The following is a 26,844-nucleotide window of genomic DNA, read 5'->3' as shown; positions in this document are numbered from 1 at the left end:
AGGAAGGAAGGAAGGAAGGAAGGAAGGAAGGAAGGAAGGAAGGAAGGAAGGAACAAATGAACACAGCAAATATGCCACTGATGAAATGCACAATGTCTGGGTGAAATCCTGTTCTCTTTCCATTTTAGGTGAAGTACTATAGCACCAACTAATACAAAGTTAAACTAAGTATGCAGAAAACATCTGGATAACTCCTCAGGCTCAAGTGTAGCACTTTTAGACATTTTTCTGAAAAAAATATTTACAAGGAGTAAAGATATTTTTAAAATCAAGCCCTTAGCTTTCAAGGGAAATTATGGAATACTTTGTCTGACTCTTCGTAACTACAACTGCATGAAAAAGAAAAAAGGCAGGACAAAACCAAGACAAATTTAATGATGCAATAATCTCAGAGAGTAGCTCATGATGAATTATATCAGATGTTGATCATAAGTTCCAGTTGATCTTTGTATTATACCTCTGTTTTTCTCAGACTTTTAACTGAGGCAGCAATTGTAGAAATAATTTTTATAAACATATCATACTGAAATATGCTTACAGTTGGTGCCTTAATATCAATCTGAAGGCAATATATGGGAAAGATTAATATCTGAAACAAATATTATTCCTCAGAATCTACTTCATTCCTTCTTTATATAGCCAAATATATTTTTTCTGGTGTGAGGATTCATCAACTTTTAAAGGAATACTGTATCTTCCAGCTATGAATTATAAATAAACAACACAGTCAAAAAAGCTACTGGCCTTTCTGAAAAGACATGTCCTTAAATGCCAGGAAATTCTTTTCAGCCAGACGATGGATGGAAGTTTCTACTTGTGATTTTATTTTAGCAGATATTCATTCTAAGCAAATATTCAGTTATGTGGTGCATTCAGATCTTCCAGAAAAGCATCGCAATGAAGATGCATATATGTATCCACATATTACTCTTCCTTCACATCAGTTTCTTGGGGCATGGCAACCCTAGGGGGAAAAACTCTATCACAAGGTGTTCTTAGCATGATTTGTTCAGATGACACTTGCCATTATCTTCCTCTGAGACTGGGAGTTGTCTTGCCCAAGGTAATCTAATTGGGTTTACATGGCCAAGAAGAGATTTGAACCCTTTTCTCCTGGAGTCGTAGTCTAACATTAAAACCACTATGCTATGCTGACTGCATTAGAAATATGATATATTAACTATACTTTGTTATGATTCCTCAGAAATTCATTTTTGTCTACTGGCAACCCAAGCAATTTCTGAGTACTGTATTTAGTACCATGGATGGCTTCAGTTTTTTGATACTCTTGTCCTAGGAGTCAAATAATGCAACCATGTGTACTGATGTGACAGGTCTTTACATTTCTTCTTGACACCAAGCAGCAACATCTGTTGTTGGAAAGTGTGAAAACTAAACAAGATGTTCCTCTTGACTTCTTTTTCATTTCACTATAACATGTATGCAAAAACTCTATGATGTAATGCAAGGCCTTCAAATCAATAGCAAAAGCAGCAGCAATGAAGATAGACTGTAAATGCATTGAAGGCATACATAGATGAAATATTAGTCTGTTTTTTGGACCAAGACGAGACTTGTGTGATACTTCCTTCTTGCAAATCCTGAATAAATATTGCTAATTCTCTGTAACCTGGCCCCTAGAGCCACAACATTACAAATGCTGAATGCTGAAAACCAAATAGGAATTCTGCCTAGAGAAAGCCCAAGGCTGCTTTCTAGTTTTCCAGACCCATTCCTGAAATACCAGACAGGTAAGCACATTGCCATGGAAACTGGATTATCCAAATCAAAGAGGCAGTGAGGGAAAATAAAAAGATTAGGACAGAAAAATGAAGCTAAAACCCAGATTGGATTAAAAGACAGAGCAGATTCACCACCCCACTGATAGTGAAGCCATTGTACTAATAACAGACGCAAGTCTTGAAATGCTAGAGAGAATGGTTGCTGACTCCTGATCCAAGATGAAAAGTATCTAATGCTAATTTTATATTTCTCTAGTAAATCTTTTACAGTCAGCCCTCCTTATTCACAGTACTTTTATCCAAGGATTCAAGCATCCACAGGTTGAAAATAATTTAAAAATATACAAATTACCATTGGCAAACCTTGATTTTGCCCTTTTATATAAGGGACATCATTTCACTATGCCATTATATTTAATGGGACTTGAGCACCCATGGATTTTGGTATCCACGGAGAGTTCTGGAACCAAAGTCCAGTGGGCCCACTGTATTTTGTTTTGTTAATTTTATGGTTGTATTATCCCACTGTTGTTGTTGTTGTGTCCCTTCAAGTCATTTCCATTTTATGGTGACTCTGAGGTAAGGGCAGGGAACCGTCTAATTAAAAATAATAATTGTAAGCGCTCTGATAGCCTTTAGGGCTGAAGGTATAAGTACTCAAATAAATAAACCTATAACAGAGTTTTCTAGGGCTGAGAGTGTATGAATCAGTCATGGTCACCCAGTGGGTTTCCATAGCTGAGTAGTGAATCAAGCCCTGATCTCTAGAGTCATAGGGTGCATCTACACTGCAGTAATAATGAATCTTGACACCATATTCACTGTCATGGCTCCATCCTACAGAATCCTGGGATTTGTAGTTTTGTGAGGCACCAGCATTCTCTGTCAGCAAAAGCGAAAGATCTTGTAGAACTACAAATCCCAGGAATCTATAGGATGGAGCTACTGCACTTGAAGTGGTATCAAACTCCATTATTTCTACAGTGTAGATGCATATACACTCCAGCTCTCAAACCACTGCACCACGCTGGCTTTCATATTATTCATTAATAACATAAAATTTAAACCACTAACATAACTAAACATAAAACTTCACCCAGACTTCTAGATTTTCGGCAGAAAGGAAATAAAACAGGTACTCACAGCCAGAGAGAATTCCTTCCCTGTGTGATAACTCCTGTGAACTTTGTTAGCCTCCGAGCATCTACTTCAATCCACTGGTAAGGGTCATTCCGTCCTGCACACCAAGCACCATCATAAAAATCATTTTCATTAACACCTGCCTGAAAAGAAGGCAAAGCTGTCTTGATAAATCTGGAACAAACCAACTTTTTAAAAAGAAACAAAGAAAAAGGTCTAGCCCACTCTAAATTCTGTTTTTGAGAGTCTGTGGTGAACCAGGAGCTGTGGACAAGCCAGGACTGAAGAGGAATAAATTAGAAACCAAACCACAAGACAAGAGGCAGGATTAAGAAAAAAGCCAATGCCTAGGATCAAATAGCAGGGCAGGCATAAAGGACAAAGCAGATGCAATAGTGGATTTAGGCCATTTTACACTTGACCTACCAAATTTGGACTTTTTATCTGGAAACGATTTTACATGGTGAACTACGTCACTTGGGTCAAAATGTGGTGAGCCAGCCTTATGGTATTTAGAGTTCCCGGTGTTCATTCTGTTAAATAAGCTGTTGGTTTCTGCCCTGAAATTGTGGCTTATGGCAGCATTGGAAACAGGGTTATGGATCAATTAAGGAATGTGAGGAAGCCATTCACCTACCTCAAATCCCCTAGTTTAAATGATAGATAAATTTACATTTCCATGTACATATTTTCCAGTGTTACCCTGTGAATTGAGTGAGTTAGTAGTAGAGTATTGTATTACTACCTCTACATTTAAATCAGTGATGGAACTGTGTAGCCCACAAGACAGTTGTGCCCCATCAATGGCCCTCATACAGCCTCCTGTACATTTCAGAACCCCCATCATTGTAAAACTTCTGCCTAAACAGAGATTTACACACTTAGAAAACTCCACGGGTTTATCTATTCTGAAGTAATTGCAGTCCCCACTCACATGTTCCTTTTTTTTGGGGGGGGGGGGGTGTTTTCTAAACCAGAGGTGACCAATCTGGAGACAGAGAGCCACTCAGGGGTGAAAAATGACATTGGGGAAGGGCAAGACCCTCCACAGTTGCCCTTTCCTGATTTAGAGGAAACAAAACAGTTGGAATATAACTGGTTTCCATTTGGCTCTATTTGCTCAGAATGTTTTCTGTCTGGGAATGCTACCTAAATTCCAGAGCACACTCAGACTTAGATGTAGTTATAAAGTTTCTCTTAATCTGCTTTGTGGCCATTAGATGGCAATAATACAGATGTAGTTTACCATGTAAAACAGACATGTAAGTATATTTTTAAAAGGAATATGGAGAATAGATGTTTTTAAAAAAAAGCATCAGGATCTGTTTCACTAAAACATATTTACAAGAACTAGAAAAGATATAATTATCTCATCCCATAAAAATTAATAAAATAAATATTTAAAAGTCTCATATTTGTCCAGTCCTTGTCTGGCACCATTATTCAATGTCTGGTAAGACAAGGGTCTTCTCATCATCATGACTGTCAAAATTTCTACCTTGCCTTTCATTCAAGGAGTTCAAGTGTGCAATATACATTTTTATCCTCACAATAGCCTTGTGAGTTAGGTTAGTCTGAGAGAAAGGAACTAGCCCATGGTTACTACATGGATAAGTAGTGTTCTGGTGAGCTTTGATGTCCCAAATCTAACACTCTAACCACTACACCAAGCTGGCATTCATCCATTACAGGCAATCATAATCGGCATGTTTCAATTCTATGCTGATATTTCTTCTCACTGGGACAGGTTTTGTTGTATGTGTATGAATGTATGGAGAAAGTGGGTCATATTATTATACTATTTAACCTGGTTCATGTCTCTCTCTTTTTAATGTTCACCTTCTTTCCTTTCTTCTGTGTTCCTTTTCTAGCACATGTTGGCTAGGTGTGATCTTGGTTCAGTCTTATCCAGCCCATTGTGTTCCTATGGAGGCACTGATGACCATAATGTCTCTACAACATTCATCATAGTTCCATCATCATGGAACAATAAAACAGGAGTGGGAATTTTGTGGCCCTTCAGATGTAGCTGAACTGCAGTTCCCAACATTCCTCATCATTGACTTGGATGTCAAAGGCTGCTAGGAATTTCAGTCCAATTACATCTGCAGAAATACACAATTGTCAACCCTACAATTCAACTGCATGACAAAAACTGTACATTAGATGATGGATAGTGAATCTCTGAATTATCCTGTGCTAATGAGTCAAGTGGTTGTGAGGCAAACGAGCTGTACAGATCAGCTGCAAGCACCAGCTTGGGTGCGGTGTGGAGGTGTGGTGTTTGGACAGCAGTCGGTGTTACAGCATTCCTTTGGTGCGGTTTTCACATGCTGCATGCCAAAAGGAATGAGGGAAAGTGCTGCCGCTGCAGCAAGGATACCTTTTTTCCAGAACAAAAAGAAGCAGCATTTTGCTGCTTCTTTTTGGTCTGGAAAAACACCAGATGGGGGCCGTGGTGTGCAGTTGCTGCAGCCCCAAGCCAGTGCTCAAAGGGGCGGAAGCAAGCCACTCCTTTGGGATGGTCTGTTTCACCCCAAAAAGTTATAGGATAGTATTTTGTGGGGTTTTCGAGCTATGTGGCCATGTTCTAAAAGAGTTTATTTTATTAGATGTAGGATAGTCAATCCAGTCCAAGTCAGTCACAGGCTATCAGTGAGATGAAGGGAGGAACAAGAGTAAGGTAATCAACCAGTCCAGAAGTTATTGTACCAAGCCAATAAGCCAGATAAATTAAGCCAACAAGTAATAAGACACAGAGTTGACAGGTGTATCCAGTCCAAGGTCAGGAGCAAACAAACACAGCCACTCATGGAGATAGAATAGCTGCAAGCAACAAAGACACCAGAGAGATGCTGGGAGATTTATAGTTAGCTGTATCTGGATACCAGGTACTTAATGAGTCAACATTTCACATTTAACAGATGCTAGAACCTACAAAACCTCTCCTTGTTTTTCCTATGATCTTCAAAGGAAAAAAGATCTGCCACATACTGCTGGGGAATGCTCACTCCCAACTGCCTAATCCCCTAGCTCCTTGGAATCAGAGAGGTTGCCACAATCTGGAATGGCAATCTGACTCCACTCTGTCCAGTTCTGTGTGTCCAGATAGAGCCAAATTGAAACCAATTCTTCACATGTCAGAGGGTGAGTTATGACATGAATACTTGGAATTCATTTTCGATAATGTGGAATAAAACAACTCATAAATTGAAGTTTGAGATAAGTTCTTGGATATCATGGCATATCTCCTATGCCTTCTGTAATTTCCAGTACTTTCCAACTCTATACCAGATTCCTCCTAAAGTATACCTCTCCTGAAATATGATGTATCAGCCTGTCTGTCAGCACCACGATGCTCTGGAATGCACAGCACTCCAGGCAGGTGTGACAAACAGTTAAATCTGAAGTATTGTGCAGTCTTTGATGGCATAGCATTGTAGTGATTTGAGATGATTTGAGATAATTCCAATTAGTGCTACAAATAATTTGACACGGGGTGAGAGGGTTTCAGGTGGTACCAATATTCTAATCAAGGCAAGTGTCTCTCTTCCATAATCACTTAGCATCATGATCATGATAATTAACAAGCAAGAATTTTAGACAGTATGTTTGCATAATGTGTCCTCAGTAGATCCCATTACATCCTTCTATGTGAAGGTTCAAGCCATTAGAGGATAACTCTCCATGCAACTGACAAAATGGGCAATGGAGACATATGAAAGGGTATGCCATAAGAAATGACTTGTTAGTGTTCAGAGTAGCTTCATGTTCTTTGTTATTTTATAAACTGTAAGGCATTTGTTATTACATTTTAATGACAATTATACATGGAGATTCCTTCCATAGAAGATTCAAAGACAGTTTTGCTATATATACAAATGTGTACGTGTGTGTGTGTGTGTGTGTGTGTACATTTGTAACTAGATTTATCTATTGTAATGAGCTTGAGCTATTTTTAGTTGTGGCATCATTAAACCAGACCTCAGAAAATGCTGGCTGAAGGATTCTGTGAAATGATTGTTTGGTTTTTTAAAAAGGAATGTTTCTAATCTCTACATTAAACGTCTTATAAAATTATTGGACTGTGGAAGTGATAATCATAAGGAATGGAAAGACAAAGAGTTTTCAGTAAATTCCATGCCCTGAAATTATACTTTAGCATTAAGAACACAACACAGATCTTTAATATTTTTAATCTGAAAATGCTACAAAAATATTATTTTTTCAGCAGGAAGCTCTTAACTGGGATATACCCAAAGGAAACAGAGGCAAAACCACCCATTCACACCAACTGTCTGTCAAAATGGATCTTGTGAATGTCTGATCTGAATTATGGGATTAGCAGAGGGTTATCTGAGTGCTACACAGCAGGAAAAATGTAATTCTAGCTTTGCTGCATCTGTCTATTACAGATAAAGTTGCATCAGGAAAACAGATAGTGTATAAACATGAAAAAGCAAGCTGATCAACTCCAGTGGAGTAAGAACTCAGGCGTCATTTGTTGGCATGTATTTCTGAATGTAGGGGTCAAAAAATAATTTATGCTGAAAACTGCTGAAAGTAGGAACCCCATGTTCAGAAAAAAATATGAAGAGAGTATGCTAGTGAAAGGAAACAAAAACTACTGAAATGGCAGAGACTGGATGAAATTATGGGTGCTTTCTCAGATTTGTAATCTCTATGTGTGTTAAACTGCAGCTCTCATCATCCTCTTCCAATGGGCATTCTGGCTGGGAATAATGGGAGCTATAGTACAACTCCTCTGAAGGTCTATTTTGTGAGAATTACATTTTTAATATAGTTATAATTTTAATCCATTGTCATTTCATTATTTCCTCACACAGAACTCAGTATAGCACAAAAGGTCCAACCCTTCATTTCATTCTCACATGACCCTTGTAAAGGTTGGGGGATGAACATTTAAAATTCACACAGGAAAAAATCCCCAGTTGTAAAAGTAATGTGTAATTTGGTTCTCAAAAATTAGCCATTCATAAATTAATACTGGAACATTTAAGTTAAAGGAACAAAGCTACCCATTATAGAAACATTTTTAAAATACACTTTTGTTAAAAATGATGATAGCCAATGAGGTGGTTAAAAGCTGGAACCATCCTCACTGCTGAACAAGCTACCACTTACACCACTCAGAAAAGTGAGCTTACCTGAATATTCAGCCGTGCCCTGTGGGCTCCAAGACCATATCGCTTTACTGTGGAAGCATGGAGCTGGAAATCAGTAATTTTTAATGTTTCAAGACCCAAAGGAGGGCAACCTAGGGAAAAAAGGATATACAATTTAAATTGAGAAAACAACTGTACAAAGCATATGTCACTAAATTTACTTCTGAGTGGACATGCATGTGTGCATGCCTGCGTTCACAGAACTTTACAGCAAATGCTTTTCCATGTAAAAATATTTTTTCTATCATCAAATAAGATCAGCATGTGCTTTATAGACTTTAGTAAAGCATTTGACTGACTAGGTCATTAAAAGCTATGAAATGCTCTTAAAGACATGGGAGTCCTACCGTATTTGATAATCCTGATTAAAAAAATATGTATTTAAGACAAGAGGCTACTGCTGGAAGAGAATCTGGAAAAAGAGATTGATTCCCAGTCAGCAAGAGTGTCAGGCATGGCTGCATTCTATCACCCTATTTGTTCAACTTGTATGCTGAAAATATCATTAGAAAAATTGGGTTTAGATGCAGAAGAAGAAGGAGTGAAGATAGGAGGAAGGAACAACAATCTTAGATATGCTAAAGACACTATATTAGTAGGGGAAAACATCACAGACTTGGAACAATTACTGAAGAACATTGAGGAAAAAGTGCAAAGGCAGGCTTAATGCTGAAAATAAAGAAAATAAAACATAATGGCCTTGGAAGAAATACATAAATTCAACATAGACAATGAGGAAATCAAAATAGTTAAAGAGTTTCCATACCTAGGATCAAACATTGATCAGAATGGTGACTTTAGCCAAGAAATAAGATGACTAGGAATTGGAAGGCCAGATATGAAAGAACTAGACAAGATCCTAAAAGAGTAATGAAATATAACTGAGCACTAAAGTTAGAATAGTCCAAGCCATAGTGTTCCCCATCACCATGTATGGATGTGAGAGCTGGACAATGAAGAAAGCAGATAAGAGGAAAATCAACTCATTCAACTGGTGCTGGAGGAGAGTACTAAGAAAGCTAAAAAGACTGTGGAAAGCCAAAGAGACGAACAGACAGTACTTGCACAGATCAAGCCCAAAATCTCCCTTGAAACCAAGATGATGAAATTGAGGCAGTCATACTTTGGCCATAACATGAAAAGAGATTAGAAGGGACAATAATGCTAGGAAAGGTGGAAGGCAGTAGAAAGAGAGGAAGGTCATACATCAGATGAATGGACTCAATCAGGGAGGACATGGGTCTGAATTTTCAGGACCTGAGGAGAGCAGTGGAGGACAGCAGATCTTGAGGATATTTCATTCACAGGGTGGCAAAGCAGACAGGGCAAAAGGAGTGTCCAAAGGCTCCTGCACAAATCGCCATGGGACTGCCGCAGGACCATGACAACCAGACGCCATGGTCCCAAGGGCAGCCACTGCTGTGGTCTCAAATGGATCATGAAAAGGAGGCAGTAAGAAACCACTCCTTTTATGGCCATATTTGGGCCATGTTAGGTGACCCTGATGCAGCCTCCACTGGGCCTCTGTATGATCTGGGGGAATGTGCCACACACTCTGCTCTAGATCAGCTCTATGTCAGCTCTTTTGGGCTGTTTGAGGCCAGGGCCACCATGAGTTGGGGTAGACTTTAGGGCAGTTAACAAAAACAACAAATCATTTTACACCTTTATATTTTATTTTGATTTCAGTTTACCAAGCTACCACACACTCTAGGCTTCTCCTTTTAGCTAAAACCAATTCACCGGTCATTAACTATTCTTTTTTTCCAGCTTCTGAATGCAGTCAAATCTATCCCGATTTAAATTAAAAATGTTAAACATAGCCAAACATTTAAATTACTTCCATTGATATTTTCTTCTCATAATTTTTGAATCAAGTCAGGAAGTTAAAAGGCAAGATTACACATCATTTTTTAATCTTTGGTTTCTGGTTCACCTACTTGCAGGTGTTATCATTTTATCAAAATATCAGTAAAATAATTTCTGATTCAAAGCAACCACCGCATAAAGATTTTCTACAGTCAACTGCTAGATGTAAGCAATAACATGCAACTGTGTATCTTCAATCTATGATAATAAGAACTATTTAAAATCTCTAGCATTATTAGTTTCATGTGTGGGCCTCTTCTATCAACAATCCATTAAAAGTAGATTTATTATAATTACAGAGTTCTCTAAATAAAGAAATTGAGTCTTTCAGTAGATACAGATATGCTGGAGGAAATACAAAGAACCTTGTTTGAAAGGCTTTTCAATAAAGGTGGTGTGTGACGCAACCAGAGGTTTTTAGCCAGTGTCATTACCCATAATTTATACATAATCACAAGAATGGTCTCCTGAAATCCCTAAAATCACATAATTACATTCTTCTACAAAACAAATCCTGTTCCTGCATCATTAATCCTGACTGAGACCAATCAGGCAATACTTGATCTGCCCCTTATATAAAGAGGACAACAAAAGGATTCCTGCCATTACTTCCCACCACTTATATCTGCCCTGTCTCCATCATACTAGCAGAGGCAGCCTGTATGTTGAATCATAAAGGGTGCCTTACAAACCTCAACACCATCCACATGTTGAACAGTTAGGCATCAGTTTCAAACTAACTCTGCATATGAATCTGCATCTGACACTTGTTAACTTGTTTGGCTTTACTGTGATATCACTGGTTTTTCAACCTCTTATTTTTACACATTACTGTACAAGCATGTTAGGATGTGCACAAAAAGTCCCAACTGCTATTTGAGACAGAAGAGAGCAGTGAGAAGGCCCTCTCCATCACTACAATATTTTTGGTTGAATCAGATTGCAATAGAGTAGACCCTCCAAAACATAGAGTGGGAAGTCAATCAGCACCATCCACCTAGCCTCCTCCTGCTCTCCATCCCATATCTCCTTCCATCTCTAATCCTCTCCTCCTTCCTTCCATTTATATAAGGCAGTTAGATAATGTTGCCCATAATGTTGCCCATAGAATTATAGAGCCAGAAGAGACCACAAGGGCCATCCAGTCCAACCCCCTGTCATGCAGGAATTCACAAAGCACTCCTGACAGATGGTTATCCAGCCTCTGTTTACAGACCTCCAAAGAAGGAGACTCCACCATTCTCCGAGTGAGCTTGTTCCACTATCGAAGAACTCTTACTGTCAGGAAGTTCCTTCTAATGTTTAGGTAGAATCTCTTCTTCTGTAGCTTGCATCCATTGTTCTGTATCCTATTTTCTAGAGCAACTGAAAACAAACTTGCTCCATCCTCAATATGACATCTCTTCAAACAAGACTATCGATAGTTAAACAAGACTATCGTCTCTAGATATTTATACCCAGCTCCCTACGTCACTCCTCATAGGGCATGGTTTCCAGACCTTTCACCATTTTAGTCGCTTTCCTTTGGAAATGATCAAGTGTTTAAGTGCTCAGGTTGCTCAAGTGATGTCTGTAAAAGTATTTGATAGATGTTATGGTTATTTCATATGACAGCATTATCTGTGAGAAGAAACAACTTCATTAAGACAATCTGCCTAGTTCCTGCCTCCAAATTATTTACCAAGATGTTGTAGAACTGTGCCACTAGAAGTCACTTTCATTGTTACACTGGTAACATACCAGTTAGGCTTCAGCTGAACTCAATTTAGATCCGATATTGTTAGAAAGAAGGTATATAAATGAATTAGATAAAAAGTGAAATTTGTACATGTGAAATTCATAAAAATGGTTTCACTCAAGTTTACCTTGGGCCAGTCAAGTCCTTCTGAGGATTTTTTTTAAAGTATGAGTATGTGCAGTGAAAGTCCTGTAAAACAGTATTCATTTCTTTCCATAATACAAAACAAACAAGCTTCATTTTTATACTGCTTCATACTGCCTAAGCAGTATCTAAGCGGTTTACAACTGTAAGCTAATTTGCCCCCAACAATCTGGGTACTCATTTTAGCGACCTCGGAAGGATGAAAGCCTGAGTCAAGCGTGAGCCCTTTTGCTGGTCTTGAACTCGCAACCTTGTGGTTTTGAGTGAGTGGCTGCAGTACAGGCATTTAACCGTTGCGCCACCAGGGTTCCTAACTCTTCAAAACCCACATCTGTTTCATCCCTCTAGATAAACCCACATAAACAAAGCCCTGTCATTCAAACTGCATCCATACCATAGAAATAATCTCGTCTGAAACCACTTTAATTGTATGGCTCAGTGCTATGGAATTCTGGGTACTGTAGTTTTGTGAAACAGTTAAGCCTTCTCTGTCAGAGAGTTCTGGTGACACAAGAAAGTAGAATTCCCAGAATTCCATAGCACTGAGCCATGACAAAGTGATATCAAACAGGATACAAATGTAACCTCAGAGAGGAAAATATAAAGATGTTGAACTTGCCAGGACAGATTGTCCCACCTCTGTATCCAGACACAGGTCATTGTCTCCATTCCTTTTCAGCACCAGATGAAGCAAAAGTGGGTGGGAGTTACCCTGGATTGTTGTAGGACTGAGCAGATCAGGATAAAAAATCTCAAGGGGTAAGAACAAAAAAAGTATGACTTTTCACTGGAGTTCCTGGGAATGCTCTGGCCTGAGAAGAACTTTTTATTTTTGTTTCTTCCAAATCAAAGAAACAACTAGTCATTCATGTCAAGGGAAACTTGGTACAAACACTGCAACCTTCAACATCATTTGCCCTCTCTGGATCCACCCACAGAGTGATGTGATATTTCTTACATCTTCTCCAAAAAGCCTTAACAGCAAAATGCTTCCGTTTTTTAGCATTCAAAATGCCACAGAACTATTTTGGGAGTTTAGGCCTTCGGAAGATTATTTCACCTTGAACATTTTTTTAAACTGTACGGCTCTGTGTTAGCTGTATCTAATTGCTTAAAATTTTAAAATTTAAGCCTTAAATATAGAATGTCAGCTAATGATCTCAACATCTTAGTTGCCCAAAATGTCATTTTCTCTTCCTCAAAGGCATCACAGGACTAGTTCAGAGTCTTCAAACTTTAGAGACAATTAGGCTGATCTCTCCTTGATATTTTTTTTAAAGAAATGAAAAAGCTTAAGCTAATTGCTTAAAAATACACCTAAGCCTGGTTATCATTTCTCAACTTAAAAGTTCCTTAAAAGGCTGCAATATAATAGGAACTATTGGAGAATGTTCTCTGTGGTTTAAAGTAGCTCTTTTTAAATAAATAACAGGACCAAGCTACCCAAGGGTCTGCCTCCTGTCATTGTTAATGGGTGATGTGCTATGAACACTTCTCATATTCAGCATTGCACACTGTAAGCTATTTGCTAATACAATGCTTTGACTCATTACACTCTTCTTTTACTGTTAGTCTCCACTAAGTATGTTATTGATTTCGATGATAGTAGTAATTTAAAGTATAATTTTCATAATCCCACATTTCAAAAACCTAATTATCTGAATTCATATTGGGTCTCTTTCTTAATGCCTTGCTAACATAATCTCATTAAAAGCATACTATGAAACCCACACGTGATTTTCTAAATAAGTTCACCTTCTCAGCCGCTCAGCTAAGAAAGAATGCTTTGCTTCCATTAGCTTAGCATAAATATATCTTGCCTTATGGTCTTAAACTGGATGCTGCTGGAAAAATGACTATGAGAAAGCCCCGTGTGTGAGCGTGTGGGAATCACAAGTTTCTGTTATTTAAGTGTCTCTTGTGTAACCAAAAATTAGAAATACAGACTTTCTACAGACTTCAGCTGTGACTCAGTATGAATGTCAACATGAATATCTTATGTGGTAGAATCCAAAGATGTTAGTCTGAAAAATCACAAAGCTTTCCTGACACACTACACACATTTCAACACTATCTAACCCCCATCCTCATATGGGCACTCTTGCCCCGTTCATCATATTCCCTCTCTGTTTCCTACACTGCGTTCTAATACACATTCATATCTACTCTCCTTGGCTGTATGAAACAGCTTTGCTCCTGCATTTGTCCTCCAACATCTATAATAAAAACTGTACTTGCCATCTTATCTCCATACTCACAAGGTTTTGAATTTGAATTGACATTCTCAGACATAAATGGCATATATATGTCTCTGGTTCTCCAAACATGCATCTGAGGAAGTAGGTTCAAGTCTATGAAAGCTGCCTTATGCTACCAACTTCTTTCTTTCAGTTAGTCTCACAGGTGCTACAAGATCCCTTTGCATGGACATCCAAGTATGTGTACCAATATAAAATTCAACATTTGTAAAGCTTTTCACTAATTATAATGGGTTACTTGATCTTTGATGCTGGACAGAAGATAATATGTTTGACTTTCACAAGTGCTGAGCAAAGAAGTGAGAAAGTTACAAAGAGTGAGAAAAAGTGGTATCTACATATTTTCTAAATATTAGAGTCTTAAAATTTTAAATCATTCATTTGTTCAATATGTAACACTTAGAACACATTATTTTATTGGTTACATTTTAATTAGTTTAAATTGATATTATTGTAAGCCACTGTGGCGGGATACAGACGGGCAGGGGAAGATGTCTTGGAGGTGTATTCTGCTGAATACGGAGCCTCCAGACCGCCCGCCCCGGGGGCGTGGCTCAGGTGTATGGGGCTTCCACACGGGGGACAGTGAAGACGCCTCACCTGGGGCCGTTTCTGACCCGCAGTTTCCATACCGCCGCCTCGCAGGACACTGCAAAGAGAGAGGCAGCTTCCTCACGGGTGGCCAAAAACGGGGCTTTTTTTTTTCTTTTGCCAGCGGCAGAAAGCATATGTGCACATTTAAAGCACCCAAGCCCCTTTAAACTTTTTCCCCCACCCTGGCAAAGAACAAAGGTGGTCTCCTGCCAGCTGGTGATCAGCTGGTGTTGGCATCCTTGTCCGCTTGCACATTGCCAATGTCACCAGCATCATGGATGCCTCCTCTCCTTTGGTCCCCGCACTCTTGCTGAATCTGCAATGCACATCCACAGCTGTCGCCGCTGCCACCTCTGTCCCCCTGCCATCCCCCATCACCTCCCTTGTACATATGTAAATATTTAAAGTTTTAGCGTTTTTTTATTGTTAGGTGAAAATGGCGCAGGAATGTGTGTAGGGGTGCACTTTAAATTCCAAACTTTCCACGATTCTAGCAGCGCATGCGTACATGCAGCTCTAGGGTTAGGGTTAGGGTTACAAGCATTAAAATGCGCTTCCACACCTGCATGGCAGCTGATGCTGCAATTAAAGCCTGACTGCAAACTGCGCATGTTCCAGGACCCCAACTCATTATGCAACGCAGCAGACACTGAGCTTTTAAATGGGCAACTTAAATTAGCGGCGTAGCAATTCTGGCGTACCGGTGCAGCAGCTTACAGACGGAGATGCACAGCTGCGCACTATATAGAAAAGAAGCGGGGAAAAGCAGCACCTTTTTAATGCCGCTTCTTCCCGCTTGGGGCGTACGGGGGCGTGTTCATGGCGGCATTCAGGTAAGGGCTGTCTGAAGGCTATACCTTCATGACATCATGAACACACCCCTTTTTGCCCGTCTGTATCCCACCATAGAAAACTTATGATTTGGGATAAGATATAACAAATTAAATAAATTTAATAAATGTTTGTCACCTCTCTTCAATACAGGGGTGAAGCTAGAATATATGTGATCTTATTTTCATGACAATTGTCTAAAAGCTGAACTACATCCAAAAGAGGAACTTTATTGTTAATCCTTCGGTTTAAGGCAAAATTTTGGCTTAGTAGCATCAGTTTTAATTTTTGGAATTTGAGATCCAGTGCTTCATTAAAGCTGAAAATGGGGAAATATGTAGATATGTTAATCTTATTAGTTTTCCAAAACTAGAAACCAGCAACCATTTCATTAGGCTGTAGCAAAGAGAGATGTGGTGAGAAACAGTCATTCTTGCAACTGTCCTGAAAGCCAATGCATTCCCCCCTCCACTTTTGTTCTCATTTCTTTTTCACTTTTGTGTCATGTCTCATTAAACGACAACACTAATTGGTCAAGATGGCCAAGGGCTAGCTATGCAGATACTAGGCCAGCTGAAGCTGTGCTGTGCCCAAATCCCTGCAAGGTTCATAAAGCTGGAAATTTCTTAAGATTAACAACAACCTTTCTTAACTTTGAGTTAACTTTGTGGCTGCACATGTGGCATGGAGGAATTTTGGACTGGCATAACCTCTGGTTTCAAATTTTCCTCCTCCTCCTCCTCCTCCTCTTCCTTCTCCTTCCACCAGAGTAGCTCATCTGGGAGCCTACATTGTTGGCAATTCAGAATTGCTTTTAAATGTTATGTGTATAATTGAATATTTTTTATTGGTATGATGTATATGAGGGGTTTTGTTTGCAAAATCTTTATTTGTTTGTTTGTTTGTTTATGGGATTAATATCCCACCATTCTCCCAAAATTGGATTCATTGATTAATTTTTTAAAAAAATTAAAAAAGAGGTAAGCCCCATTGAATTAACTGGAACTTACTCCCAAGCGTACAAGATTGTAGCCTGTGTATCAAGCTAATAGGCCATGGGAATGCTTCAGATTTTTTAATGCCAAACATACTTTTCCAAACTATGTATATTTGAATTAATTCTATACCATTTATTCCCTGGATCTGAAAGCATTGTACAGTATTTTCCCCCACTTCCACTAGTCTTTGTAGTTTAACAGTACACTGAAGTAGGTTAGACTGAGAGGCTATGATTATCTCAAGGTGACCACATGAGATTTATTGAGAAGCTGGGATATCTATGAATCTGGCATATAATGTGTATTGGGCAAATGGGGTGGGTATGAACACTGAGCTCATGCAGTGATTGTGAACCCAAGGCAGAAACTGTCATACTGAGCAGGATCTGTTTGACTTTACATTAATGTATACTATAATATCTATAATCATGCTACACACAAGTATGTACTGTTATACTTATTTAGGTTTTTTTTAGATTTCTGTACCTAAACCCAGAGTATTCTCTGCTTAAAATAGTACAGTTTTATGTGTTCTTCTTCATTAATAACTTCTACACTTGATCATAACCTTTCCATCACATCCTCACATCATTCAGTCACACAGCCTGTGGCTTTCACAGAATGGCTTAGTTCTTAATCCTGGCTCCACTCACTTTCTTTAGACCAACAAAACACAAGCACTCACGTGGACTAAAGATGCTACAAAAGTGTAAAAAAGACTGAACTGGGTAGGTCGAGAGTCTCCTTAGCATTTATAGATTGAGTATGCATTATCTGGTATCCCGAAAACTGAAATACTCCAAAATCCAAAATTGTCCATATGGATGGCAAAAATAGTGACACCTTTGCTTTCTGATGGTTCAAGGTATGCCACCTTTGTTTCAAGCACAAAATTATTAAAAACATTGTGTATAAAATTATTTTCAGACTATGTGTATAAAGCTTATATGAAATATAAATTAATTTCATATTTAGACTTGGGTCCCACTTCCAAGATACCTCATTATGTATATGCAAATATTCCAAAATCCAGCCCCCCCAAAACAAACAAACAAACAAAAAACCCAAAATCCCAAACCTTTCTGCTCCCAAACATTTCAGATAAGGGAAACTCAACCTGTAATATGAATAAAATCTGCAATATATTTCACAGGGACAACAATTTTGTCACACTCAGGGAATGTATCTCAGTCAACATAAAAACAACCACAAAAAGTCTGTGGTGCTTTACCAACTCTTTTTTTTTATGGCATAAACTTTTGTGGTCAATATACATATTGGCTGGGATCCTGTTGGGGAGTTATGAATGTGTAGCCATAGTGAATGGCTACATAGTGTGTGCTACATAGTGAATCCTGTCCCAATCACCCCAATGCACACTTTCTGGGAGGCAGCTGCAACAGTCTATTGTGGTCTGTTCCCCTGTTGACTGGAAAACTACTGACTGATATTCCCACCCCACCATGAAGAATCTCCTGTGTGGCAGTCAGAAACAGGAATCCTTTCACATTCCCTCCTCATGCCAGAAATTGCCCATAGGAGCCAGCTGCTCTCAACTGACAAGGGAAGAAACTTCTGTAGATCATAGTGGCTACTACCCGGTAAGTGGGGATCAGGGTACCTTCACAGCCTCTAGTCTGCTGCCACACTTTAAAATTAATGCAGTTTGACACAGCTTTAACTGTCATGGCTCTATCCTATGGATATCTGGGGTTTGTAGTTTGTTGTAGGCTAAATTTCTCACAAAACTATAAACCCCAGAATTCCATAGCATTGAGCCAAGGCATTTAAAACAGTGTCAAACTGTATTAATTCTGCAATGTAAACACAGCCAATGCATCCCCCAAACTTGGGTATATGTAGTTTCCAAATATGTAGTTTCTGAATATGAAACAATTACAAGTGCATCACTCTAAGTTATGCATTTGTATCTGCCCAACAGGATTAGCGCCATTATTTTCAATGAGTTTTAAATAACAAGAGATTTTACATTAAACAAACTTTTTTCTTTTTCTTTTTTGCTCTCTCTGGAATCATGTGTCCTCTTCAGAGTGGTTTGAGGCTTAGTTTTGTTTCCCCTGGTGCTAACACAACTACTGTTCTTCTATTTTTATATGCAGTTTAGACAAAAGAAACCATGTCAAGGTGGTTTAAAGAGTGAGTATGAGAGAGGGTTGTCATGAACTTGTTCAGCTGGCCACTTTGACCCAACATGAGACAACATTAACCCTGATCCTAAATTCAGTTCTCTCTCCCTCCCTTTTTTAAAACTCTCTCTCTCTCTCTCTCTCTCACTCACACACACACACACACACACACACACGCAGAAGTAAATATGGGAGCTTATCGCATGAACTTTAAAACCGTCTCAAGCCTTCCAGGCTGCAACCAGCACGCAAAATGGAGGTGGGGATTATCACATGCTAAATTTCTGCCTTATCGCTGCCCGCTATCAGCTGGTGACCAAGTTGGAAACTTTCCAGCTTCTAAAAAGTGTTGGCAGAGCATGGCTGGGTCCTGGGCTGATGATGGGTGGCGATTAGGCAGCGATTTAGCATGCGATAATCCATGCCTCCATCCTGTGTCCCGGCTGCAGTCTGGGAGACTTGAGCTGATTATAAAGTTCATGTGATAAGCTCCACAGTTGAGTCTAGAGACCAAGGTTCAATTCTCTGCTTGGCCATGAAACCCACAGAATGATCTAGAGCAAGTCATATGCTCTCAGCCTGAATCGTTGCAAGGGAAGCAGATTCCCTCTTAATGCAAACTCAGCATTCTTCTCTTCCTCTCCCCAGGAATGATTCAGGCACACAAAGGAGGGAGGTATGTTTCCATGGCAATTCAGCAGCACCCCAAGCTTTCACATACAGGGGCTGTTTTCCTTTTTAGCTCCGTTTGGAGGATGATTATGCAGCGATGCAGGCAAGTGTGAAAATCTTTGTTATTAGAAAGCCCATTCTTGTGTTGATACAATATCTTGCAATTCAGAGTTAGGAGGAATCTTCACTTCTTTTTTCTTGACAGAAAATATAGAACCTGTACAGACAGGCCAAAATAAAGCTGCTTTGAGTCAATTTGGAGGTATGCTGTTTAAATGATGCATGCATCCTAAGAGGCCAGAAGCCGCGCCAAAGCTGCACTCCAGTCCTTAGGACTTTGGCGCAGGTTCTGGCCTCTTAAGATGTGTGTGTCATTTATTTATTTTTATTTAATATTAAATATTTATTAATTAAAAACAAATATACAAAAAAGCCCACAAAAGACATTCAACAGTATACACAGTTCAAACCTCCATACATACATTTACTATATAGACATACTTACTTCTACCTATTTGCTATTCTCATTCTCTTCCTACTTACAACATTTAAAAAATAAAAACCTTCCCTTCCTTTGAAGTGAAAAAAATAATTTTATTTTCTTTTGACTTTCTTTTAATTACCTGTAGTCTATATTCTTTCATTATTTTTAGTTCCCTAAGTGATTACTATATTTGGACTAAACTGTATAAGCATTCATATCTTTCATTACTTTATAACAACCCTTCTACTTCTCATATTCATAAGATTCTTAATTACATACTTTTATCACAATCACTCTCTATATACAACATTATTATTTCATGTATTTCTGTTTAATTACTCCTAGTCTATGTATTTGATTCCCATTAATCTTCCCCCTCTCTTTTTTCCAATATATTCAATAACAGGTATCCATTGTTTTTCCACTTTGTTATTTTTTCCATCCCTTAACATATATGTTAGCTTGTCAGAAATTGCAATGTCCTATAACTTGCTATACCATTCACTTACTGTTGGGACCTCTTTACTCTTCCATTTTTTCTCAAAGGTCATTCTGGCTGCAACCAACATATATAGAAGATTATTCTACCATATTGCTTTTCCATATTATTTTCTCCTATCATTCCAAGTAAGAATAGTGTTATATTGTACTTTATTTTAATATTTAAAACCTTTTTTATTTCTATACATATTTGCTTCTAGAAGTTTTTTGCTCTCTTGCAATCCCACCACACGTGCACAAAGGTCCCAATGTTTCCCATACAGTTCCAACATTGTTTTTCCCCATTCTTGTATATTTTACATTGTGTATCATTTAAACAGCATACCTCCAAAGTGAACTAAAGCAGCTTTATTTTGGCCTGTCTGTACAGCCTCTTAATTATGAGAGAGGAGGAGTATTCAAAGATTGTGCCTGAAAGCCAGAATGATACTTGGAAAAGGACCTGTGAGTGATTTTGTTGTGATTTGGTGGCATCTGTTGCTAAGCAGCAAATGATATGAATGTTTCTTTGCCAAACAGGCCAAGGCTGCAAATGAAGCTTTTTTTCCCAATGGCCTCTCACACTGGGAAAAAAATCTCTGGCAAGATTTCACAGTCATCACAATTTTAGTTTGCACCTTGCAGCTGTTCAAGCTGTAGGCGACTGTCATGATATACTTCACAGTTCTTAGGGACTGCTCCAAATGTGCTTTAAACCTCATACAAGATACTTGGTTAAGATTCTGAAGTGAAAGGAAGAAAATTGCCATTATTTTTTTAAATGGTCTATTTCTCAGAAATGGGGATAATATACTGCAGCTGTTTTATACCTTAAATTTATACCTTGAAGTGGTTCAAAGGCAATAATCAAACACTCCCATGATGCTTTAATTTAGTCTATTTCATTTTGTTATGTTACCTTTCTGAATAAAGTAGAAAACTAGTCATTTGCAATTGAATGTCAAGAAGATTAAAAAGTCCCCTGGAGTCTCTTCTATTTTACTTTCTTAATGTCAAATTTGTGTCTGTTTATTATTTTGTGCAGACTGGCCAGTTTAGTCAGTAGACATGTATGTATGTTTGACGTAAATATCCTAGAAGCAAACTTCAAAAACAGGGTACATGAGGATGCTACTCAGATATTACTAGAACCATTGGCCCATACCTATCTTCTCCTAGGTTTAGCTCAGCCCTCCTCTTGTCAGGAAACTGAAAGGTTTACTCACAAAGATACCCAAAATTGCCCTTTTTATAACCTAAGGCAAACCTTCTGTCCATAACTCTGGAAGGAAAACACAAGCCACCATCTGATATTGAAGCCAGGTACACTTTTGATAGTGTACTTAGCCAAGCACTCTCCTGAAAGTACATTAACAGGTACTTCAGAAACTACCAAAGCCTTTCCTTTTTGCAAGGGTGGATCTGCATGAAACAAGTTAGGCCTCAAAAGCTTTTTTATAAATAGCCATGTTTTAACCTAGCACTGGAATGACAAGAGTGTAGGGACCAATTGAGCCTTTGCATTGTTGTTTTTGTATTTTGCCCTGAAAGCGGACCTGTTCTGAGAAAGACAGTCCTACTTAGGGGAATTATGTTTTAGCACAAAGGGTGGCTGGGTAACTTACCCTAGGAGGACCGATCCCTATATATATATATACGAAGTCCAGAGGTATATAGAACTGCAGAGTCAAATGTTCAAAGATAATGAGTTTTATTAAAAGGAGAAGTAACACACTCACACAATAAATGCAAAAACACACACTGAAGAGATTAAGGAAATCAAGGGTAGAAGGTTAGGAAAAAAGTGAGGCATCCCTCATGGATATATGACTCCTGAACAGATCTTGTCTCCAATTGCTGGGGTCCTGGATGAAATGGAGAACTTAGACAGCATGGAGGTGGGTGCACTGTTGAGGTGCTAAATCAAGCAAACTGGCAGTGTTCTGCCTGCTGCTGGACTAAGCCAAAGGCACAATGACAAGGCACGCATATTTATAGTAAATTTATGTCTTGGGGGCAGATTCTAAAAGACCAAAAGGTCTAAAGATTCTTGGAAATGGGTTTTGAAGTACTTTGAAAATGTTCAGAGATGCTTTCAAGTATCCTTCCAAGGTGATAACACTGAGGTGTGAATAGGAAATGATGGACATGCATTTCCAGGCAGAGATGATTAGCACACAAGGTTGCAGGTGTCTTGTTTATATTAAATCTGTAACCCATTGATCTTTAGATCTGGGTCTCCTCACCTCCTCAGAATGTCCAGAACAGATCAGTCAAGGTCAAGGGCCATCATGCAACTCCTTATGCTAGCTTATGTGCCAAGGATACTTACAGTGATGGCGTTCACATCATGGTCATGGAAGGGTCGCCCAGCATAGGCTTTATTAAGTTTCTGATATCAAAAGAGGAGAGGTGATGGAAGACCTCTCCCATGGCTATAACATGTTGTTTTTGTTGGTTGCTTTCAAGTAATTTCTGACTTATGGCAACTCTAAGGTGACTCTATCATAGGATTTTCTTGGTGGTTTGCCCTTGTCTCCCTCTGAGGCTGTGACTTGCCCAAGGTCAACCAGTGGGTTTCCATGCGTGAGCTGGGATTGGAACCCTGGTCACCAATGTCCTTATACAAAGTTCAAACCACTACACTATGTTGACCCTCTTGTTGATATTTTGGGTGATGAACCTTGCCCGTGGTCCCAGTCTGGTGCCCACTGGATGAAGATGCCGGCTCCTCTCTTACTCAGGAACAAAGCGAAACTCCAAACAGCCTTTTCAGCTTGCTGGAACAATGTCTAGTGAAACAGTTGTTTAATTAAAGAATCACAGTCCAGCAGGTTCACTCCTTAGAGGGCTTTATTTCTTTGTTTCTAAATAACACAAGCTAGTTACAGTGCTACCTCGGGTTACGAAATTAATTCGTTCCGCCGTTCCGTTCGTAACCCGATAATTTCGCAACCCGAAAAGGCTTTCCGTTAGCGCTGGAAAGCCACTAGCCGCGCTTTGCGTTTGAATTTCGCGCCGAAATAAATTTCGTAACCCGAAAAAAATATCGTAACCCGGAACAGTTTTTTCCAATCTAACTTTTTCGTACCCCGGAAATTTCGTAACGCGATCATTTCGTATCCCGGGGCACCACTGTACTACTATACAAAAACTCTTACTGTCACACCACACTACCTTCAACTCACAGACTCCAAAATCCCAGACTCTTAGACTACCACAATTCACTAGAACAATATTCCCATGATGTGACTACTAAGTCCAGCCTCCTTCTGTACAAGTTGCTATGCAACATAGAAACCAATCCCTGTTCAGACTGAAGACATATCATATTTACATTTAGTCTTGCTCAGTTGACCTTGAACATCCGTCTGCAGCTCTGGCCTCTGGCCTCCAGCTGTAGCCAATTTAGACTTCTGCAGACATTGTCACATCTGAACATTTTTACCTTAAATATACATTAACACCTCTCTAAGGGAAAGTATTCCATAACTGGTACTTCAGCAGAGGAGGCCCTCTCCCACATCCTATGAAAACATATTGCCCTGACTTATGGGGCACAAATGAGAACCTTTCTACCAGGCCTCAGACAGCCATATGTATGAAGAGGCTCTCCTTCAAGTATTGAGGTCCCCAAACCATTTAAGGCTTTAAATGCCATTGCTGGGTTCTTGAATTCAGTCCAGAAGCATATTGGCAGCAAGTACAATTCAGTGCCATACTGATATGGAAGCCCACCTTGTCCTTGGAATTCCCTGGATCTTTTTTTCACAAAGGGTTTTTTTTTTTAATTCAGTGATGAGGAGCATGTGGCCTTCCAGATGTTATTGGACTGTAACTCCCAGAAGTCCCAGCCAGCATACCCAATGTTAAGAAGATATGAGAGCTGCTGCCCAGCACAAAATCTGGAGGGCCACTCCTTGATCATCCCTATTTTAAAGATGAAAGATACTGTTCTTCCTGGAAAAAGCTGCAGCATATTCTGTTCACAGCAATAGAACTGAGCACTTAAGTTTGTTGAAAACATTTGTGGTAAATACCATCATTATCAAAGGAAAGGAGCCTGTTCCCTTCCCATTCGTATCATCGCTTCTCATGCTGGCAAAACAACACTGAGATAATGATCAGCATGGTCTTTCTATTCCAAACATGAAAATGTAGAACCAAACATTTAGGATATTTAGAAAAGCTTGACTGTTTACTCATCAGTCTTTAAATGAGTTAAATGCTCCTTTGCACTTCTGTGTTCAGCTTGTTGTGTGGTGCCAATCTTTTCTTCTTCTTTTTCTTCTAAAAAGCACATTTAATGCTGAGCTTCTGTTATTTTGGCAGAACTGAAGGGAAATTCCAGTAAATCTGTTCTCATGAGATTTCCCTTCCAAGTTTTCATATTCAAAAGAGGTTTGGATAAGATTTAGGTAATGTACTACAAGGTAACTTAGGAACTGGTATTTTTAAGATTGTTACTCCTCTCATATCTTGTCTCACCAGTATAGCCGTATGATGCCAATAAAATGGGAAATCTGTCAACTCAATGAATCAGCTTGGTGACATCCCATACTGAATGAGTGAACTTTTGCCTGCAGAATCTGATTTCTTCCCCCTCCTCCCTGTGATGTCCTTCGAGCTTCTCCAGCCAGTTCTCTAGCCCTCTAGGGCAGATTTTGGGGCTGCACTGAGAGCTTCAGAGGGCAGAGAGATCCAATCCACCCACAGTTATATGAAGATTATTCCAGAAGAACTTGGAAAAGTTACTTTTTGCACTACAACTCCCAGAACTCCCCAGCCAGCATGACCAATTTCTGTGTGTGTGTGCGCACGCGCCATGTTCTATTTTTTTAAAAATGATTTTTATTGTCACAAACAATTATGAAATTTCTAAACTCTATATCTCAGAGGCATGCATTATTCTCAGGGTTGGCTGGTTTAAACAAGGTTGGTTTAAACCAAATTACTTTTTTGAAAAGGTATGCCCACCAACCTATCTTTCCCCACATATCCCATATATAATCCTCTTTCAGAGATATACTAATAATGGAATTTGGACAAGTTATTTATTTGGTTTGCAACTTCCAGTACATCAGCCAACAAGGCTACCAGGAAAGCCATTGAGCTTTGTGTCTGAAACATTATCATCATTCAAGCAGACTACCATGAACACTCAAGGTTGCCAGCACCTCAGACTGGGCAAAGGGAGACAGCAGGACTCAGGGCAGGATTCTTCTAGGGATTTTTGGGTCAGTAATGGAACCAGGACAGAACCTCTTCAACAAGTTGAATAAAAACAATCATTTGCTATCTTTTCAAACCATTCTCAGTTACCTGACAACTAGTCACAGTAGGAGAATTCAAGGATTTTGTTTAGTCTATAATGAGAAGGAAATGGACCTGATTCCTATCTCCCTGACTCATGTGAACAGTAGATCACAATGCCTCAGATTTCACATTTCATCAAATGCTGTGATGCAATTCCCAGCTAAAAACAACAACCCCTAAAGTGTATGGAAATATGAATCTATAAGGGGAAAAACATTTAAAATGCATATGTCATGAAAAAATGTGTCCAAATATATAAATATGTATTTAAATATAAATTATCATGACGTCTTCTTAAATTACAAATTAATATAGAAATGGGATGGAATTGATTTATATAACAAAGAGCTATGAAGCTTGCATGCACTGGAAACAAACAGATCCACTCCTAGGTCAAAGTAAGGGGGCTCAACTGTTATGCTGCTATATATGTTGAAAGAGGAGACTCAGCAAATGCATCAACGTCTGCCTATTACCCATCTACCTGCCCCCCCACCCCCATTGATCACATAGGTGCCCTGTTCTGACCACAGAAGGAGTAATGGTGATGGCCAGGCCTTCTCAAGGAGCTGATTTAATGGAAAGGTTGCAGAAATGGTGGCCTGTTCTCAGAACTACCCCTGCTGCTTCCTCTCGGACTGGAGGTCCTGTCCAGTGCACCACCATTTCTGTTGAGGACAGAAACAGGTGTCCAGACTCATTGTTGATCACAGGTGCTCATTTCTGTCCTCTTCAGAAATGGTGGCACACCAGGCAGGATTTAGAAAGAGCTCCTGCCTGCAAGTGGCTGCTCCAAAAACAGACCATCCCCTTTCCCTGCACTATTCAATGCGAGGAAGGGGGATGGCACTGTTCTTGGCATGTGGACCATGGATTAGGCCAAATCAGATCTGATGCAGCTTTCCACACACAAAACGAACCCAAGGTCATGCCAGGGTTTCTCGGAAATATTGGGTCCTCCCCACCCAACTTTGCTTAGTTCAAAACAAAGTCAGGTTAAAGCCCCAAAACCATGGTACCTCACCAGAAATAGCCATACACCATCAGAACTACCAGCACTGCCTTTGGGTTGAGTTCTTCCCTGGTGTAGACAAGCCATGTGGCAGCCCTCATAATAGTTTCCTGCATCTACTGTCCTATCATTGTGTGGGATGGTCCAGAGAGTGTGAACATTTGTGTGTGAGAGAAAAATGAAGGGAGAGAGAGAGAGAAAGAGGGTGAATCATGGTTGGAGGGAGACTAAGA

The 26,844-nt window shown here is 39.3% G+C and overlaps 1 protein-coding gene across 1 annotated transcript in view; it reads right to left on the bottom strand.

Moving 5' to 3' along the window:
- The window catches only part of CPXM2 (carboxypeptidase X, M14 family member 2), a 98,846-nt gene that overhangs the window by 51,975 nt on the left and 20,027 nt on the right, over positions 1 to 26,844 (bottom strand). Inside the window, exons 3-4 of the mRNA XM_042460996.1 lie at positions 8,051 to 8,160; positions 2,886 to 3,025 (exon numbers count right to left, since the gene is read on the bottom strand). Of these exons, the coding sequence (XP_042316930.1) occupies positions 2,886 to 3,025; positions 8,051 to 8,160 (250 nt within the window). The remainder of the gene's footprint in view (positions 1 to 2,885; positions 3,026 to 8,050; positions 8,161 to 26,844) is intronic.

Source organism: Sceloporus undulatus, chromosome 3, assembly GCF_019175285.1.
Source record: "Sceloporus undulatus isolate JIND9_A2432 ecotype Alabama chromosome 3, SceUnd_v1.1, whole genome shotgun sequence".
NCBI lineage: Eukaryota > Metazoa > Chordata > Lepidosauria > Squamata > Phrynosomatidae > Sceloporus > Sceloporus undulatus.
The sequence above is the reverse complement of the archived record's forward strand: the minus strand, read 5'-3'. Positions and strand labels throughout refer to the sequence as shown.